Source organism: Chrysemys picta, chromosome 13 (assembly GCF_011386835.1).
Source record: "Chrysemys picta bellii isolate R12L10 chromosome 13, ASM1138683v2, whole genome shotgun sequence".
NCBI lineage: Eukaryota > Metazoa > Chordata > Testudines > Emydidae > Chrysemys > Chrysemys picta.
Genome location: NC_088803.1, coordinates 44,403,309 through 44,424,606, shown reverse-complemented (window position 1 = coordinate 44,424,606; position 21,298 = coordinate 44,403,309). Strand labels below are relative to the sequence as shown.

General features: G+C 42.9%; 1 protein-coding gene across 1 annotated transcript in view; it reads left to right on the top strand.

Moving 5' to 3' along the window:
• APCDD1L (APC down-regulated 1 like) overlaps positions 1–21,298 on the top strand; it is a 31,832-nt gene that overhangs the window by 3,233 nt on the left and 7,301 nt on the right. The window contains exons 2-3 of the mRNA XM_005305819.5: positions 15,872–16,046; positions 18,485–19,043. Coding sequence (XP_005305876.2) covers positions 15,872–16,046; positions 18,485–19,043 — 734 coding nt within the window. The remainder of the gene's footprint in view (positions 1–15,871; positions 16,047–18,484; positions 19,044–21,298) is intronic.

The following is a 21,298-nucleotide window of genomic DNA, read 5'->3' as shown; positions in this document are numbered from 1 at the left end:
GTATGCTTTTTTCTTTTTTCATCTCAGCCCTATCTTTATCTAGATCCATATACTTTGCAACATGGCTAAACTATCATTAAGGAAAGCGCAAACAGAGTCAAATCGCAGGATCATAGCACATTAGTTGTTGATTTTTTGGGTCGCTTTGAAATAAAGAGTAAAAAAAACAAAACAAACAGACAATAAATTAGCAAGCAAACTTGGTCTATATTAAACATGAACAGAAGGCAGTATTATTACATTGTCAGTAAAATATGTATAAACTTGGTATTATCTCTTTACGGGATTCGCTTTCTAATCATATAATTGAACTCAACTGTTGATCTTATCTTACCCCTGACCCCATAATTTTCAAACTTAAAAATAAACAGTGAAAGGCAAGAAGTCCTTTTATTTTAAAACTGGCTAGGTTCTAAACCATTTCAGAGAAGCTACCCATGGAAAATATCGGTGTGGTGTATTGGAATGTAAAAACGTTAATGAAAGTTTAGATAGAAATTGAGCAAGCCTCTTATGCTCTTACATTTCCAAGAATGAGTGGTTCTTTGGTGAAGGAGGATCAGAAATCAGAGTCAGCTACTTAACTCAAAGAAAGGAGATTGATTTCTATTATTAGTTATTATTCCCTGGGCCCCCCTCCTTACCTTCAGCATTATACAAAAGAGAGACCCAGCTCTGGGCCCCATTGAAGTCAATGGGAGACCTTCCATTGACTTGAATTAGTTTAGGATCTGGCCTGAGTTGTCTGACTATATATTTTAAGGGTCCATTTCTGTTCTTATAGAAGTCAATAGACGTTTTGTCACTGATATCAGTGGGAGAAAGATTGGGGCCTAATTTAGATTAAACTATGAGAAATTGCACAAGGATTTAAGCAAGCAGTGTTCAAAATAGAATGACTGAAGTGGGGAAACTCTTGTAATGGGCACCACGGATCTGAGCGGGGGAACTGAACAAAGGAAATATATGGGAAAGGAAGAATGCATATCTCAACCTGCCAAGCCCCAAATGTGGGGTGCAACATGTCACAAGGACCCTAACTGAGGGACACTAAAATTGTTCTAGCAAGAAACTTAAAATGCTGCTGGATTCATTCTTTTAAAGTAAATAACTTTTTTCATAGGCCCAACTTCATGATCCTTTATTTCTGATGTAACCAATGTTCAAGAGTAAAAGTGAGTAGGTAACTTTTTGACTCAGTGATGACTCAATTAAGTGACATCAGGAAAATAAGGGACACTGCAGACTTACGTTCTGCAGAACAGGTCCAGTTGATTCCTTGATTTGTCCTCCCTTTAACTCCTTCTTTCATATGTATTTTTAACCAATCTCGGCCAATCTTTTGATTTTATCAGCACAAAGATTTTTTACACTAACAGCTATGCCAGGTCATACAGCTTCAGTTAGAAAACATTTGCAGGCACTTAGCGCTAGTGTACTTTTGCTCACTTTGAGTATTGGTAAGAATAAAGCTATATTCTGCCATTGAAACATGCAAAACATCCACTGCCAATAGAAGTCATATTCTGTCATCAGTCAATTCCCCAGACAACCACTGAAGAGTCACTCACAACTCCCACTGAAGTAACTTTAAGCACTGAATTTTTGGCCCCACTGAAGTGAAAGGCAAAATGTACACTGAGCCAGAACTTCACCCTGTATCTTGTGATCAGTTCACTCCAAAAACTCCCACTGGCATCAGTGGAATTCACCTCAGCTCTCATATTGAAGTCCATGAGGTATGGGTGAGGTTATGTGGGGGATGGATTTTTTATTTCCCCTCTTGAAACAAAACACAATGATACTTTGTTTTCCATGTTTTTCATATAATTTTCCAGTTAGGCCACCTGGAAAAGGCCAATGAAAATATAGATGACAGCAGAAATTTGTGTCAAGAAAGTCCTAAACTTTGTTAATTTAATAGAGCAAGTGCAAGTCCTAGATTATGCAGCATGTAGGTTGAACGTTGGCTTTAATTTCAGCATCTGTCGGCAGCATTTAAGAGAACTGGAATGCATAAAAGTTGGCTAATATTGACAGGCAAAATAGTAGGCCGAAATTTCAAACTATCTAGAAACCACACCCAGACCCCAAAAAACACATGTTAAAACAACTCTAATTCTATGCTTTAACTGAATGAGCAACCTTTTTCTTTGGTCACTCGTGACTGAGTTAAATATGTTCGCTTGTGTCTTTATTTCGGTACGTGTTACTGGTCTGGTGACATGTATCAGTTTAATACCTTTGAAATACCTGTGGAATCTCTTTGAGACAACTTCCACCATCAAGCCAGCTAAAGTTCCGCAACTGAGTGGCTCACATTTTCTTTAGGGACAGTCTCCAGCTTTTCATGGTTCTCCACCCTGCAGGCCTCACTCATGGAGCTGAGGAGAGACCTGTGTCCTTTTGAAATAAATCTGTTTGTTCCTATTATTCATCTCTCTATTATTGTAATGCCTGGAAGCCCCATTCATGGACCAGGGCCCCATTGTGCTAGGTGCTGTACACACACAGAACAAAAAATGGTCCTTGCCCCACAGAGCTCACAATCTACCTTCCTATAGTCTGATTTTCAAAGGTATTTAGGTGCCTAATGGGATTTTCAAGAGCGCTTAAATAGATTTGGCATCTGATCCCCATTAGGTGCCAATCTGAATCTTTAGGCACCTAAACACCTTTCAGAATCTCATTCCCCGATTCCTATGATTTTGGTTTCATAGAGCCAGGCTGTGAACCCCTTGCTCCCACTGATGAGCCATTACTTACACAGGCAGTTCCCTTGAAGACAAAAGGGTTACTCAGGTGATTGTGAACCTCCGGGAGCAAGGCCCACAGCAGTCCGAGATGCAAAGACCTGTTAGATATCCAGGCCTTCTCCCTGCCAAGGCTGGCTTATTCCCTACTGTAGACTCACTAATGCTTTGTGCAGGCTACTCTAAAATATGCCAAGGGAATGGGTTGCTACAGTTTAATAGATTTCAATGTCAAGAAGTTTATCCCAGTGTTCAGGCTACATTTTTCCTTTCTTAATTCCTTCCCAACAGAACCTCTTTATTCACCGTAAGGAATTCCTCCCCTTCCTGGGTGTTTTTAGCCTCCGAATATTTATAGACTCATCATATCCATCCCTCACAGCCGCTTGTACTGAGCTCTCTAAATCTTTCATTGTAACTCAATCCCTCCCACCCCCTAATCATTTTTGTTGCTCTGCTCTCAGCACCCGCCAATGCCCTTTACATCGAGCAAATGCTATATTTATGTTAATATTATATAGTAGGTGGTCCCTTGTGCTCTGGAGCCAAATAAGTGATTTAGACATTTGAAATGAGGTTGGCATTTCATAGCCAAGCTGTCGTCTGATTACCAGTTCCGCTCTTGAAAGCTCTCTGGGAAAAAATATGCGTAGGAATCACTATTAAACAGGGCCAGGACGGCCACTAATAAAGCATCTCCGTGGAGAGGTTACATGGGGTCTGCCAATGTGTAGGCATTCTATAAGCTTGAAATGACTGAGTGCCATTCATTTCAAAAGGTGTGTCTTGTTTTCTGCTGAGTTTCCATCTCTTCTAAATGAAGGGAGATAGGTGCGATTTGGTAAAAAAATATGGATTCCAATGAAGGTTTCTCTTTTATCTAGTCACAAATACAGTACCAGAGTAGTGCCCCACCTTGTGTGTGTATGTGTGTGTGTATTAAACAGAATGTTGGCACCCAAATCCCACCAGCTAGGCATGCAGGAGAGTGGAGATGGGTCTCAGTAACTCAACCCATGTAATTAAAAGCAAACCTACACCCTCACTGGTTCTCTAGGGAAAAAAACCTTGAGTTTCCTAGTTATTTCTTCATGTTTGGGGTTGCTCATAGATTTATCAGTGCCAAACTTTTACAACAAGCTAGGTCAGAGTTTGACATAGCTCGCAAAGCAGCACTGCTACCTCAGTCTGTTGGCTTTCTTCGGTGCTTGCCGAGACTAAACTCAAAGCAAATCAGTTCTCTGGTCTATTCTTATGTCTCCTAATTAACCCTCCTCTCTCCATATTGTTAGGCAGGTACATGTAATTATCAGGCATTACCACAAGGGGAGCTCTGTGTATATGTTCTAAGCCCACGGCAGGACACATTAAATATAAATAAATACATCGCTACCCCGATATAACACGACCCGGTATAACACGAATTCGGATATAACGCGGTAAAGCAGCGCTCCGGGAGGGGGGGGGGGCTGCGCACTCTGGAGGATCAAAGCAAGTTCAATATAACACGTTTTCACCTATAACGCGGTAAGATTTTTTGGCTCCCGAGGACAGCGTTATATCGGGGTAGAGGTGTATATGGAGATATACCTATCTCATAGAACTGGAAGGGAACCTGAAAGGTCATTGAGTCCAGCCCCCTGCCTTCACTAGCAGGACCAAGTACTGATTTTGCCCCAGATCCCTAAGTGGCCCCTTCAAAGATTGACCTCACAACCCTGGGTTTAGCAGGCCAATTCTCAAGCTACTGAGCTATCCCTTCCCTCCAACTTGTCCATTATACTTAGGGCCCCAACAAATTCACAGTCATGAGAAATATGTTGGCCCATGAAATTTGGTCTCCCCCTGTGAAATCTGGTCTTTTGTGTACTTTTACCCTATACTATACAGATTTCATGGGGGAAACCAGCGTTTCTCAAATTGGGAGTCTTGACCCAAAAGGGAGTTACAGGGGGGTCGAAAGGCCAGCGGCGTGGCTGGGAGCCAGGGGAGTGGAGCAGGCTGGGGCCGGGTCGCTCTACTTACTGGTGAGTGCAGGCCCGACCGCTTCTGGAGCCCTCAGGGTAGTGGGAGCGGGACTGGGGTCGGGGCGGGAAGAGGCGGGGCTGGGGCGGGGAAGAGGCGGGACAGAGCAGGGGCGGGGGCCCTAGGGAAGAGCCGGAGTAGGGGCTGGAGCAGCACACAGCTGCGCAGGGCACCAGAAAATTTGGTGCCCCAAATTTCCTGGTGCTCTGCGCAGCTGCGTACTTTGCGTATGGGCAAGGACGGCCCTGGCTGACCTCATGACATTTACAAATTTAAAAATCCTATGACCATGAAATTGGCCAAAATGGACCGTGAGTTTGATACGGCCCTAATTATACTGAAAGCACCCCAGCTACACTGGCCCATGTTGACTGGGCAAGGGCATAGCTAAATACATGTTGGCATTGACCTAACCACAATGGCTAAACCTACAAAGGACTATATTCCCAGATGGTATTGCGCATAGGTTCCCTTGCTTGACTTTTTGCCATTGACCAATTGGCTATGGGAGATTGTCTCTAGTTTCTGGGTCCACATAATATTTTGGTTAAAAAAAAATTAGTAGAGCAGTTCCGCCTGGGCCACAGCCAATCAGGAAAATAAGTTATTTGCCAGGTGTTTCAAATATATTTACACATAAAAATGAATAAAACTTGTGCAATTAAAATACAGTGGATGCTGATAAGTATAAAATTCTTTGATTAAAGCATGCTGAGGTCTCAGTGAAATGTGCTCTCTGCCACTACTACCGAATTTTATTAGTATATCTCTATGGCCCTCTGAAATGGATTCTGCGTATGCCCCTTGCTTTATATACTGTATTTTGGTACAGAATCCTCTGAATCTGTTTCCTCCTGTGAATCCCTTTATTCTCAAAACTGACTTCATCGTGGACTGGGATTTTTCTATCAGTTTCATGTTAAAGCATTCAGAGTGAGTGTTTCCTGAGTAAGGCCCTGATCCTGCACCACTAAATGCAATGGGAGCTTTACTATTGAGTTCAATGAGCGCAGGAGAAAGAGTAACCCCATTTATACATTGTGTTAGGCCCTGTTTTTTTCTCTCTTGGTAAACTACCAGAGAAGGCATTTTAAACATAGGTAATCAGATTTAACCTGGGCAACACTAAAGACGACCCTGAAGGTACAGGAGAGAGTGTCTCCTTCACTCCCACCCTCTGTAGCCCAAATACCAGCTGTCTTGTCTGACATGCTTTTCCCTGTTTTCTGTTTCAAATGTGTAGGCCAAATCCAGCCAGCCTAGCTCAGGCAGAATTCCCACTGAAGGCTTGTGGGATTGAGCAGTAAGCTCACAGGAATAGAGACTGAGGATGTGTGTGTTGGTTCTAACTTTTATCTTGCTTATCTTGACTCATTAGGGTCTGGCATATTTTAGAAGGAAAAGCTGTACCGTAACACCAGTGTCTCTGTAGAAATGAGTCAGTTCACCAGGGTATTAATCTAAATGAAACACTAAGTTACAAAAGAATAGGGCCAAATTCTGTCTTCACTTATACCCAGGTTGAAGTCAATATGGTGTCCAGGTAGATAAGGAGGGTAGAATCAGGCCCATAGTTGTATTGATACTTTTTTATAATTGCACGTTTTGACTGAGGTAAAATAATTTGAAGTTGGTATTTAAAACAGAAGCAAATATTGATCGAAACATTACAAATACAACAGGCCCTATATCCTATTTGGGGATATTGGGTTTGTTTGATCACTTAGAAAACAGCTCTGAAAGAAAGATATTGTAACTTCTTTTTTTCAATCTTTACATTGCTTTTTACTGCTGGAATGACATCACACTGCCAGCCAGCCAGTCGCAGTTATCTGAAGCTGTGTGATGGATTTCCTAGAGCTCCTGCTTTCATAGGATGGTATCTCTGGCAATAACAAATCCTTTTCCGTGATTAACATAAGAATGGTCATGCTGGGTCAGACCAAAGGTCCATCTAACCCAGTATCCTGTCTTCTGACAGTGGCTGGTGCCAGATACTTCAGAGGCAATGAACAGAACAGGGCAATCACTGAGTGATCCATCCCTTGTCATCCAGTCCCAGTTTCAGGCAGTCAGAGGTTTAGGGACACTCAGAGCATGGGGTTGCATCCCTGACCATCTTAGCTAAAAGCCATTGATGGACCTATCCTCAGTGAATTTATCTAATTCTTTTTTGAATCCAGTTATATTTTTGATCTTCACATCCCCTGGCAATGAGTTACACAGGTTGATTGTGTGTTGTATGAATAAATACTTCCTTATGTTTATTTAAATCTGCTGGTTATTGATTTCATCGGGTGACCCCTGGTTCTTGTGTTATATGAAGGGGTAAACAACACTTTCTTTTTCACTTTCTCCACACCATTCATGATTTTATAGACCATTATCATATCTCCTCTTAATCATCTCTTTTCTAAACTGAACTATCCCAGACTTTTTAATCTCTCCTCATATGGAAGCTGTTCCCTACCCCTAATCATTCTTGTTAACCTTCTCTGTACTTTTTCCAATTCTAATGTTTTGAGATGGACAAACAGAACTGCACACAGTATTCAAGGTGTGGGTATACTATGGATTTATATAGTGGCATTATGATATTTTCTATCCCTTTTTTAATTCTTCCTAATATTGTTAGATTGTTTTGACTGCCGCTGTACACCGAGAAGATGTTTTCAGAGAACTATCCATGATGATGCTAAGATCTCTTTCTTGAATGGAAACAGTTAGTTTAGACCCCTTTATTTTATATGTATTGTTGGGATTATGTTTTCCAATGCGCATTATTTTGCATTTATCAACATTGAATTTCATCTGCCATTTTCTTGCCCAGTCACCCAGTTTTTTGAGATGCCTTGGTAACTCTTTGCAGGTAGCTTTGGACTTCAATATTGTGAATAATAATAATAATAATAATTTTATATTATCTGCAAAGTTATATAGAACTGGCATCCTGGCAAACAATTTCCTCCTCCAATTTACTAGACTACACTCTGATCTCAAGTCAAGAAAGCATCACTAATCAGGAAGGGTGCTTAAGCACATTCTTAAGTGCATGCTTATGTCACATTGAAGCCAATAGGACTTAAGGGTGTCTTCAAGTGCTTTCCTGAGCTGGAACCTCTGTTTGCAGACATGGAAAATGCAAAATAGTGCTGAGATTCATTGTATTATAGTTAATTTTATAACTGATTTTAATACATAATATAGGTCTTCCCCACAAAATTGTGCTCTTGGGAAATTCTTTATTTTGAGCATATTAAAAAGCCTGCTAACTTAATCTCAACACAAATTCAAGAGAAATTGATTTGGTAAACTACAACCATTTTTCTCGCATTTAGAAGAATGGTCATTCTTTTAGCAGCTAACCCCAAATCCATTCTGCATGCTTTCTCAGGGGAGAAGAATGGCAGAGGAATGCTTTGTTAATAACGTCTGTGTGGATAAGTGTAATTCACTTATGCAGAATACATTTGTATGTTTCTTATCCATAGTTTTGTTCCAGTCTGAACATTCCTTGCCAAATATCAAAGGTTTTGTGTCATTCTTAAATAAAGAGCTACGTAATTCCCCATGACTGTAGGCACTGATCTTATCCATGCGAATGGGTGACTTAGTGAAACATTAGAATTATAAATGGAAATAACAACTTTGGCCATAGGAAGCAAGAGCAGGTAGCAATCTATCCCTGGAGAAGAGTTGATCTACAGTGCCTAATTTTGTTGCAAGCTGTAATGTGGGCAATTTCTTCTCTATTGATTGATAAGAAACAAAGCTGTATGACTAAACTCAACTTTTTTTTCCAAAGTCAATTTACTTGGTAAAACACAAACAGAATTTGCCTCCAACAAGGAGTATTAGGCTATTTCTCTCCTGGGTTTTTTAATTATTATTTATTTAAAAGCTGAGAAGTGGATCTGAATCAGTGTAGCAGACTAACCAGACCAAGTGGAAGAGAGATGTATGCAGCATAACCTCTCATGAGATGGGTTCTAGTTTAGAGGTCCAAACGTGCAGCTCTCAAAATCTTCTCTTAATTTTAACAGGAATTTAGCTTGACTAAGGATGGCAAGATATGCCCCTTCATGAGTTGATATTATGCCCCTGATTTTTAAAAAGCTGCATGTGCAAATGTGTGTGCAAAATACCTACCTAATTTGTGCATGTACATTTGGTTACTGCAAGGGCAAATGACTAAGGGCCTGCTCCAACTCCCATCGACAACGATAGGCATTAGATCAGGCCCCACTTCCAGTAATTGGCATTTACAATTGCTTGATCTAGATGTGCAATCATTATAATGGTGCACATAATTGGCTTCATTATTTGGGGGCTGGGGGCAGGTATTTTGGATGCGGCACAGGTAGCTGTTAGTAGAGAGCTGGAAAAACATATTGTGGTGCCTTTGGAAATTCCTGTGGTTAACAGATATGGATGGATGGGCAATGAGTATATAGCAGGGGTCACAATGAGGGCTTCTCCTTTTAGTGATTGCTTTTGCTCTGTAGATCAAGTGTGATACCTTTCCTTCTCCCCTGTTTGAACCTTCTCTCCTGAGCCCCCTTAAACCAAAGTATATGTGGATTCACTGAAATGTCTGTTTTGGGGTGGAAAAAGGAACTGCTCTGACTCCCTTGGCAGTCGCCTGAATGAGAGGAGGACAGGTGAGTGATAGGACTTTATGCTGCTCTTATTTAGAGTAGAAATGATCTCAGGTAGAAATGAGTAAGTAGAAAGTGGAGTAAATGAGTAGAGTAGAAATGAGCTCAAGCTACAAAATTCAGACCTGGATCTGAACTCTTCCAACTTTGGGGGTGTTTGGTTCAGAGCATTCAAGACATAGAATCATAGAAATGTAGGGCTGGAAGGGACCTCAAGAGGTCATCAAGTCCAGGCCCCTGCACAGAGACAACCTAACCCATTCCTGACAAGTTTTGTCTAACATATTCTTAAAAACCTTTAGTGATGTGGATTTCACAATGTCCTTTGATAGCCTATCCCAGTACACCTCTACCTCGATATAACGCTGTCCTCGGGAGCCAAAAAATCTTACCGCGTTATAGGTGAAACCACGTTATATCGAACTTGCTTTGATCCGCCGGAGTGAGCAGCCCCGCCCCCCCAGAGTGCTGCTTTACCGCGTTATATTTGAATTCGTGTTATATCGGGTCGCGTTATATCGGGGTAGAGGTGTACTTAACTATCCTTATAGTTGGAAAGTTTTCTCTACTATCTAACCTAAATCTCCCTTACTGCTCATTAAGCTGATTACTTCTTGTCATACCTGGAGAACAATTGATCACAGTCTTCTCTATAACAGCCCTTAACACATTTGTAGACTCTTATTGGGTATCCCCTCAGTCTTCTTTTCTCAAGACTAAACATGCCCAGTTTTTTTAACCTTTCCTCATAGATCAGGTTTTCTAAACCCTTTATCCTTTTTGTTGCTCTTTTCTGGACTCTCTTGAATTTGTCCCCATCTTTCTTAAAGTGTGGTGTCCAAAACTGCACACACTACTCCATCTGAGGCCTCACAGTGCCAAGCAGAGCAGAGCAGTTACTTCCTGTGTCTTACATACACACTTGTGTTAATACATACCAGAATTATATCAGTCTTGTTCACAACTGACTCCACATTTACTAGACCAAAATTTGGCCCTTTAACTCTAGTATCTCTGGTCAAATCAAAATATTTCACTGTACGCTGTAGAATAATTAATTCATATATTTTGAACTGTAGCTAAATTCAGATTCTTGTCTCACTGAAGGATGTCAGAGCTACAAAGGAAGCTCTCAAAACTGGGTGACTGGGCAACAAAATGGCAGATGAAATTCAATGTTGATAAATGCAAAGTAATGCACATTGAAAAACATAATCCCAACGATACATATTAAATGATGGGGGTCTAAATTAGCTGTTACCACTCAAGAAAGAGATCTTGGAGTCATTGTGGATAGTTCTGAAAACATCCACTCAATGTGCAGTGACAGTCAAAAAAGCTAACAGAATGATGGGAATCATTAAGAAAGGGATAGATAATAAGACAGAAAATATCATATTGCCTCTATATAAATCCATGGTACGCCCACATCTTGAATACTGCATGCAGATGTGGTCACCCCATCTCAAAAAAGATATATTGGAATTGGAAAAGGTTCAGAAAAGGGCAACAAAAATGATTTTGGGTATGGAACAGCTTCTATATGAGGAGAGATTAATAAAACTGGGGCTTTTCAGCTTGGAAAAGAGACGACTAAGGGGGGGGATATGATTGAGGTCTATAAAATCATGACTGGTGTGGAGAAAGTAAATAAGGAAGTGTTATTAACTTCTTCTCATAACACAAGAACTAGGAGCCACCAAATGAAATTAATAGGCAGCAGGTTTAAAACAAATAAAAGGAAGTATTTCTTCACACAATGTACAGTCAACCTGTGGAACTCCTTGCCAGAGGATGTTGTGAAGGCCAAGACTATACCAGGGTTCAAAAAAGAACTAGAGAAATTCATGGAGGATAGGTCCATCAATGGCTATTAGCCAGGATGGGCAGGGATGGTGTCCCTAGCCTCTGTTTGCCAGAAGCTGGGAATGGGCGACAGGGGATGGATCACTTGATGATTACCTGTTCTGTTCATCCCCTCTGGGGCACCTGGCATTGGCCACTGTTGGAAGACAGAATACTGGGCTAGACGGACTTTTGGTCTGACCAAGTATGTCCGTTCTTATGTTCACTTTGCCAACATTTGTTAATTAGGCCTCCGGATACTTCTGTGCATGGAATCTTGCCCGTTTTGCATAAAATGAGACACAGGAGTAAGTAATTTGCCTAGGAATACAAAGAAAATCCATGGCAGAGTTAGGACTAGAACTTGCAGGCCTGCCTCCCAGTCTCCTTTGACCATAAAATAGCCATCATGCCACTTTAATATGGAGTCAATGTCAACTAATCCTGTAGTGGATGCTAATGTTTCAAAATTAAAAGACTAACCAATTGGACTGGATTTTGTGTACCAGATCAGAGACGGGAAAGGCTAGTGCAAGCCATACAGTGGGGATGTAGCAGCCTCCTTGTGGAACATAAAGGGCTTTAAAAATTAGAAAAACAGCATATCAATGAGGCTGCTGCAAGAAAGACCCCAGAGCGCTCATAAGATAGTTTTCCAACTAGTCCCAGTACTTTGATACTTAGAGCAGTAACAGAAAACCTGAGGCCCTGTTCCACTTGCCTTTCGGCAGGCTGGCTTCAGAATCTGATGACTTTCCTGTTTAGCTGGAGTCTGTTCCCCCTGGACTCCTCATAGTGCTTTCAGCACCCACAGTCTCAAAGCCATCCAAGCACATCTCCAAGGGCTCTGTCGCAGTGATGTTTAAGTTCCAATGAGCTTTTCCTAGAGCAAATGGCAGTTTTACAGAAAGGTGACTGAACTTGTAGACAGAATAACAGACCCTGGGTGGGGAGGCCTCGCTTCCCTGGGCATTCAGAAGACTTTGCATTGCACAACAGAAGCTTAACTGCTCCCGTTGCCACTTGACCTGATCTAGAATTCATCTGCTGAGCAGTGGCAAAGCTTGGTGCTGAAGAATGAGCATTGAAGCTGTTTCATTAGGGATTTATGCCTCAGATCAGACTAAGGGTTTTTTGGGGTGGGGGAGGTCTATTAATGCCCTGCCATTGGCCAGATCCTCAGCTGGTGTAAATCGGCATTAGTCTATTGAAATCAATGGAGCTAAGGCTCTGGCCCATGGTGTTGACATTTGTTTTCTACACTGAGCGACTGCACTGTGGAATTTTCACTTATAATCTTGCAGAACATCCCATGTCTTTATGTGCTGGCTTTATTCGAAAACACCTTCCTAATGAGAAGATTTAAGGCCTTATTCCATTCCACAAGCCAGGCTCAGATCCCGGGTCGTTTGAGCTGGCCCTTCAGTGATACACAGTTGGATGGTTTGGTTTCTCTTCCCAAATTAAGGGCCCTGTTGTAACAACGCCCCCCCCCCCCCCACCAAATAGTCAATGGAGTCAATGGAGAGTTCTGCTTGTTTTAAAATATATACATGTATGTACAGTATATATGTATATGTATGAATATATCAGTGGCACTTTGTTGGCAAAAAGAGGAACAATTGCTTTTTTGTGTGTGACATATATGTAATGGGTCAGATTGTGGCCCCTTAGATCTACTTATGGGTTGGGGTGTTCTCCAGGCATAATTCCCCTCCTTCAGACAGGAGGAATGTTCCAGTCTCACCATTTCCTCCTTTCAGAGTCCTATCCCAGACGTCTAGAGTCCTCACGAGGTCACAGCCATAAGGATGGCCCAGGCTTCTACTAGGTTTGGGGGCTGCTTTTTTTCTACAGGAGATTGGGGTGGGGCAAACCCTGCCCCTCTGAGGTGATGACGAGGTAATCTCCAGAAGGGAAACCTCACACACAAAAAAGGCCCCTCCTACAGCTTTTAGGAAGGGACAACTTGGTGCTTAAATTGCAGTAAAACCAGTTCAAATGTTTGGCGTTGGCCAACGTCCGGCAAGTCTTGCTCTGTAGATGCTTGCTCAGAAGATAAATATATATACACATACAGTAAACTGTCTCCTCAGCTTTCTTTGATAGACAGGCGAGAGAGCAACCTCTGTCATCTGCACCAGTCGTTGAATGAAATCTTCCAGCGTGCTGCTAGGTAAATGATAGAACAGAGTTAGAGTGAGCCAGCCCACAGTGGGCCAATAAAACGAATGCAGCCCAGTGCAGTCTGCAGGGACACCTAACCCAGGGACATTATTTTGCTAGATGGATCAATATAAGCCAGGGTTTCAGGTGTTTTAATTAGAAGGCATGTCATTTATTTATAGTGGGCCGAATCCTGCAGGTTCTCATTTAGGTCTTACTCAGGCAAACTGCCAATGGCTCCAGCAGGAGTTTTGCCTGAGCAAAGAGTGAATAAACATCCAAAGAAAGTCTTCAGGATTTAGCTGAGTGTTCACACATTCCCTAAGCCAGTAACATCCGTTGTTATGGGAAATGAGGTAAGTGACAGAGTTACTGTCCTTATGGCAGGCGACAGGAGAGGCTAACGTTCCCATGTTGTAATTCCCTTGTTCAGTGGCGGTCTCAACAATAGATTAAAAACTGATCGAGGACAAAGAGCTCTCAGTCATATTGGAAGATTTCAGCTGTGAGCTGAGTGGGTTCAGAGGAATCTCCAACTGAGCAACAAATAAAATAAAATTATTCACGAGTACTAACGAACTAGTGGCCTTAGTTACAATTATTTGGTTTCTATGTTTGAACTAGTTTTTCTTGAGGTCTGTGACCAGAGCTTAGCCAGTGAATATTCAGGCTGTGTGAATTAAAACATGAAGCGAATAGGACCTGTGGGTACTGAGCACCTTGCAGGATTAGACCTCAGATGCCAGGGGTCGGCAACCTTTCAGAAGTGGTGTGCTGAGTCTTCACTTATTCACTCTGAGTTAAGGTTTCACGTGCCAGTCATACATTTTAACGCTTTTAGAAGGTCTCTTTCTATAAGTTTATAATATATAACTAAACTATTGTTGTATGTAAAGCAAATAAGGTTTTTAAAATGTTTAAGAAGCTTCATTTAAAATTAAATTAAAATGCAGAGCCCACCGGACCGGTGGCCAGGACCCAGGCAGTGTGAGTGCCACTGAAAATCAGCTCGCGTGCCGCCTTTGGCACGCATGCCATAGGTTGCCTACCCCTGTGATAGCAGATCTCTCTCAGCCTTTCTAATGTGGGTCTGTTGCTCTTCTGCACATACAGAGTTTAAGCTGTGAGGTTTGCCATTTTATGGGCCTGCAGTGATCTTCATGGATCAGAATATGGGCACCATCCAGACTGGTTGTAACAATAGGATTTCACACTCTCATAAAGCCAGCATCCAGACCGAGCGCTGTAGCAACCGACTGGGCTTCAGTGTTGTGCAAAAAGACAAGCTAATTTGCAGCAATACAATATGCGATTAAGATGACCAGGCTTTTGTGAATGAGCTCTTCTCCGTGCTGCTGACGCATTCGGCAGGCTTGCAGTCCAAGCTAATCAGGATGCAGCGAACGAGTGAGGGGCACAGAGAACACTTGTGCGCCAACACCTGTCAGGCAAAATGACTAAATCTACTGCGTAATGGACGTAATGGCCGTAATGGCTTCTGATTTAAAATTAAACTCGTCAGCTTTGCCTCTGCATTCAGTTCTGATAAGCGTCTTGGCATTTCTCTCTAGCCGATGCAGATCATTACTGGTGAAAGATGTAAGGATTTAGCTTCCTGGGAAGAGTGGGTTAAAATTAGTCCCAAACTGAGGGGAAAAAAGTACCTAGGTACAACAAAAACATGCAGTAAAATGTCCCTTAAAACACTACACAGTTTAAACACAGCTGTGCAAGGTTCTTTGGCAATGTGCGATGTACCTTATAGAGAAAATATAGGGTCATTATTAAAGGCATGGGTAAGTACATTTTAATGAACACTAAAGTCACTCATGTAATGGACAGAATATGAGCCAACTTGTGGGCATTTTTAAGGAACGTGTGTTGCCCCTTCCAAAATAACACTGTTGCTTGTTGGGCCTTTGAGACTGCAGAGCACTGAGATTGCTTTGTTCTCTGAATTGATCTTATTTATCTGATCAAGTGCCATAAAGAAATTGACTTTTTTGATTTAAGCGGCTTTCTTATGATTTCATCTGAACTCCAGGGGGAATAATAAATGCATGAACTGATAATGCTGGGGATCATGAAATAGCTGTGAAAGGCTGGACACCACCAGGGCTTTTCAAGCTGTCTGTGTGACGATAATCACTATCCGTGAAACAAGCGGCTCCATCTGTAGCTCTAGGACAGGAGAAACAATCCCTTTCTGGCAGAGTTACAGGAGTGGATCTAAAGCACTCTGTCCAGAAACTTAGCAAAAGGACCAAATAGTGCACCAGAAACGCCGCTGAAGAGCAATTCCTGGAATAGGCAGGTCCCATTTGGTCTTAAAAAAAAAAAAATCTTTAGTCAAACGAACCCATTTAATTGTAAAGTGCAGGAGCGACTGCATCCGTGTTCTGAAAGCATCTGTCTTGTTTTAAGCCTATGCATCTGGAAAGAAGCTCTGGGACGTGCCTGTGTCTCAGGGTCAGCAGCACAGCACTGGAAAACTGCACTGGGAGCCACAGTGCCAGTACCAACTGCGCCACCTACAGGACAGCGCTAGAATTTCAGCTCTACTGCCTCCCCGGCTGGAAGGTCATTGGATTTCTACAGGGTAAGGATCCCAGTAGCCCAGAGGAGTTTGCAGATTGTGTGTCTTGCCTCTTTGCTAGACTCTGCTGACAGGGTGAGGTCACCTTACTAAATAGCATCATCATGGTGCACTGATGGGCACACACTGTGGCGTGTGCCTGCTGTTCGTGATTTTCCTTTATGGGGAAAGGTTCATGTATTGTTTGTAGCTGGAAGAAGGCCCCAAATGAAAGAGCTGAATATCCTTTAATTTTGGGGTGGTTCGAAATGCACTCCCAGAGGTACCATTTGTAGATAGCCCATTACCAAATTAAGGGGCCAAATCAAAATCCTTGATATTATCAGTTTGGGATGTGCTCTAAATCCAGATCCAAATACTCCCTCTAGGACTTCCTCCATCTCTCTCTTAATTTGCCATGTCTGCCATACCAAAGCTGCAGATGTTGCCCCCATCAATGCCCTCTGGGCTGAGGGAACACACAATACACGGGCTGAGGTTTGAAAACACAGCAGCACATCTTTACCTATCCCATAGAACTGGAAGGAACCTCAAAAGGTCATCAAGTCCAGTCCCCTGCCTTCACTAGCAGGACCAATTTTTTGCCCCAGATCCCTAAATGGCCCCTGCAAGGATTGAACTCATAACACTGGATTTAGCAGGCCAATGCTCAAACCACTGAGCTATCTTTAAAACACCCCACTGCCTAGACATTATTTACAATGTCCTTATGTGAACGGCCTTTGGCAAAGGCACAGTTCTGACTAGCAGCTTCTATTGTACACAAGGGAACAGGCTCCAGTGCACCTCTCACTACGACCAGGAGATGAACAGTGGGTCATAAACTCATAGGTGCAGCGAAAGGGAGAGAAAATAAGGGATTTTCAATTTAAGATCTCACAGGAAGCATGCTAGTTTACCTCACAAAAATTTCACTAGCAGCTTCATGAAGAACAGGCTCCCCTTTAAGGGCAAAGGGGCATCTCACTGAAATTACCACCCCTAAATCCTAACCCAGGCCAAACCCCTAAACTAAGCTTCTAAGACTGGGCTGAGTTCTGGGAATTGGCATAAACTCCTGAATTATTAATCTCCCAGGCCAGAGCAAACATCTGAGCTACAGCAAACTTCCACATGCAAGTGAGCTTCTGAGTAGTGCTACACACATAGCCTGAACTAAGCACCTGAACTAGACAGTAAACGCCCGCCCGCCTACCCCACAACTCCTCACAGCTAGAACAGGCTTGTAAATAGGATGAGCTCCCAATTGGAGTGAGAGCCCAGGCAGAGAGACCAACTTTATAGTCTCTTAGCCCCACCCCTGATTGGTTTTGGCGAATCAGCCCCCTCCACCTGACCCAAAATGGAGTCGCGCAGGCAGCATTAGCTCTGCATCCTCTTCCTGCCATGGTCTCTGTGTGTATCCTAACAAGGGCAATGAAAAGGAGACGCCCCCGTCCCTGCAATGTGCATTCTGCTGTAAGGGTCTCAATATTACTAACCCCAAGTGTTCAAAAATCAGGAGTCCGGCTCCAAACGAGCGTGAGATTCTCAGTAATAACAAAGGTTTTCTTTTTATTTGCCTTCTGGTATTTAAGCCTTGAAGGTTCATGTTTTCAAGCTTTTCTCAGCAGCCATGAGGATAGACACTTCTTTTTTTTTTTTTAAATGAAAGGTGGGATTCTCATGTAATCACATGATGCCAGGACCTGGGGACTGTAAGAATAACACCAAATATCCTGACAAAATCATGGGTGTTGGCAGACGTGGGTTTGACTTTCCTGTCTCTAGATGGGGCTCAGTAAGGAACTTTAATACAAGCTGCTTATGCTACCCATTGAATCCCATTCACAAACCTCCCCGCTGGACCGCCACCCTTGCTGTGGTGGACAACTCCATCACAGTACCTTGTGATGATGGATGTGGGGTGAGACTCTTTCTTCTGTGGTCCCTTATTGGCAAGTCTCTGGCATTCACATGGTACTGAGTTCCCCCATTGCTCTGTGCCACCTAACAGAGGAAACATTACTGAATCATTTGTGAAACCATTTCTATTTAAAGCCACTTGGGTGAGGGTAAGGAGGAATGAATTGAGATTCTCCCCTCCCCTTAGTCTTATGGCAATATGCCCTAGGGGTAGGATGGGGTGATGCTCCACAGAGTTCTTCTATGCAAAGAAACTCTGATTTGTTAGTGGGTGTATTTTTTAATAGCTCTTTGCTGGAGGTGCAGAGAAATGAAATCACCATTGCAGGAATAATTGTCACTGGGGTAAGATATGGGGCCTTGGGGTCAATGGGGAAGGGAGCATTGCAAAGGTAAGACCCTCTCATCATGGGGTCAAAAGAAGTTAATGCCCCATTAATTTCTCTGTACAAAGAGTCAGGCAGGAATTCAAACCCCAGCTCTTCCACTCAATATGTGACTAAGGATTCTACCACCGATCTCTTCTTTGCCCTTAGCTGTGAGGTACGTCCGGGACCGGAGTTCCTCACCAGATCCTACCTGTTTTACTCCAACCGCTTGTTCAAGGCTTATCAGTTCTACTACTGGGACCCCTCCTGCCACCATCCGTCCCACTCCTTGGTCATCAAAGGCAAGCTCAGGCTGCGCCAGGCCTCCTGGATCACCCGAGGGGCAACTGAGGCAGACTACCACCTGCACAAAGTGGGTATTGTTTTCCACAGCCAGAGGGCCATGCAGGAGATTTCGGCCCGGATCAATCAGACATCAGGAGGGGGCTGCAGTGGATTCTTTCCACCTGGCCGGTCCTGGGCTCCCGGAGTCCTCTACGAGGTGCTGAGTGCCAAGGAGGGGCGGGATTGCACCACAGCCCTGGGCTTTGCCATGCACGAACTCAGCCTGGTGCGGGTGGAGAAGCATTACGAGCCCCTGCTGCAAACTCAGCCGAGCAGCAGCAGGACAGTGGAGGAACTGTACCTAGGGGACATTCATACCAAGTGGTCTGAGAGGCTCCATTATCGACCAACGGGGTATCAACGCCCTTTGCAGAGCGCTGTGGTAAGAACATTGCTTACTCCTGGGCCACATTAAAAAATGGAAGCCCAGCTTCCCTGGTGTCCCCTGTTTTTTGATGCATGTCTGTCTGCAGCCTGTATAAAACGAGGTTCTTATTTACCCCATCTGCAATAGGTCACCTCAGTATTATAATGATACAGACAGAGGTGATGGGCAGAGAGCCTGTCTTAGAAAAGACAAAATTGTGTCAAGTGCAAGGTGCTGGTTGGGGTGGAGGGGGGAAGAAAGGGGCGGCCTAACCACAAACGTAGGTGCACAGTTGTATGTGAATCTGGCTTTTCCTCTTTCTAAGCATGTGGCCTTGTAGCGAGCCTGGACTAAGCAGCAAAGAAAACATAACAGAGGGAACAGTCCTCCACGGCTGGCGCATGGAGCGAATAGATTTTCTTTATCCGCTAGGTTTTCACTAGAAATCCAGACTCAGATTCTGTCCTGAGGTTAAAAGCCCCACATCATTATAAGCTCTGTGTGCTGTTATTTGTCTTGCATCCCTCATCTTATTTCTTTGTCCTGTCCTTCAGGTTGAAAGAGGAATGGGGAAACAAGCATTTTCCATTAAATCATTATTCCACAATATAATGCCATTAGCAGGGGAAATTGTCCTGAATACAATTATGTTATTCTACAAAAATCACTTTACTTCAACATAAATAATATTATACAGCAGACGCGATTTATGTTTATTTTTTGCCAGTAGCTTGGTTTATTGCCAGAAAAAGAAGGTATTATTTACCTAAATCATAACTAAATGTGATTGAGCAGCGAGATGGGGCAAAAAAGCCACTTGTGAACATTACCAGCTGGAACAGGACTAACTCTCATGAAATGCTTCATTTGGGAGAAGGTTTCCACCCTTGTGATACTGCAACAACTGGAATTTAAGAGAGAAAAAGAAAAGCACAAAATGACAAACCTCCAAGTAACAGGCTTGGATTGGTATAAAGCTGGGTGTTATCTTGGGCCAAGACCATGTACATGAGCTAAACCAGACGGTAAACATAAACATTTTTAAACGTTAACTTAAAACAAACCTAAGATACTGAAATTCACTCTTTAAATATAGTGCTAGGTTTCAGAGTGGTAGCGGTGTTCGTCTGTATCAGCAAAAAGAACAGGAGTACTTGTGGCACCTTACAGACTAACACATTTATTTGGGCATAAGCTTTTGTGGGCTACAGCCCACTTCATCGGATGCATGTAGTGGAAAATATAGTAGGAAGATATACTATATACAGAGAACATGAAAAAATGGGGGTTGCCATACCAACTCTAATGAGACTAATCAATTAAGGTGGGATATTATCAGCAGGAGAAAAAAAAATGTTTGTAGTGATAATAAGGATGGCCCATTTCAAACAGTTGACAAGAAGGTGTGAGTAACAGTAGGGGAAAATTAGCATGGGGAAATAGTTTTTACTTTGTGTAATGATCCATCCACTTCCAGTCTTTATTCAAGCCTAATTTAATGGTGTCCAGTTTGCAAATTAATTGAATTTAAATGTGCCACAAGTACTCCTCATTTTTTTTAAATATAGTGCTGTAATTAATCAGGAAACAGCTCTGTAAAGCTCCCCAGCACATGATGTCACCACTTGGGGATAATTAGAAGCTACCCTACATTAGAAATAATGTCATGTGACTGGTTTAAACAAGTAAGATTGTTGGCTTCACAATATTAATTTTGTTGGACACAGCCTTCTCTTTTAATTAACTAATGTGCAACATTAGCCTGCACTAGCAAGAGATTCATACAACTTTGCTGATGTCATGGCCTGCAGGTCTCAAACCCAGGTCTAGGAGATTTCTGAGGTGGGTGTTAATCATGTGCCCACCTTTCACCTGACACTGTCCTATTACCAGCTAGAACCAGGACTCCTTGAAGTCTAACTGAGCTGGAAGACTCTACCCTAAGCCCTGATTGGTGGAACAACAGCGCACCTGATTGGCTTGCTCCCCCTACTTAAGACAGAAGGAGGAGCAGGAAGTCTGTACAAGTGGGGTGTACCCTGCTTTGGACTGCTCACCCAGTGCTATCTATTGCTGTCTTCTGATCTCTGGCTTGTCTACTGACCCTGCACTCCTGGTCTCTGACTCTTGGTTCCTGACCTGACTCCTGGTTCTGAACCCTGGCTAGTGTGGGAACCTGGCCCCCTGCCTTATGTTGATCAACAGGCCTGGCTACCTACATCCTGGTCCTGACAGCTAGGAGCTATTTTTTAACCTGCTATGGGGAAATA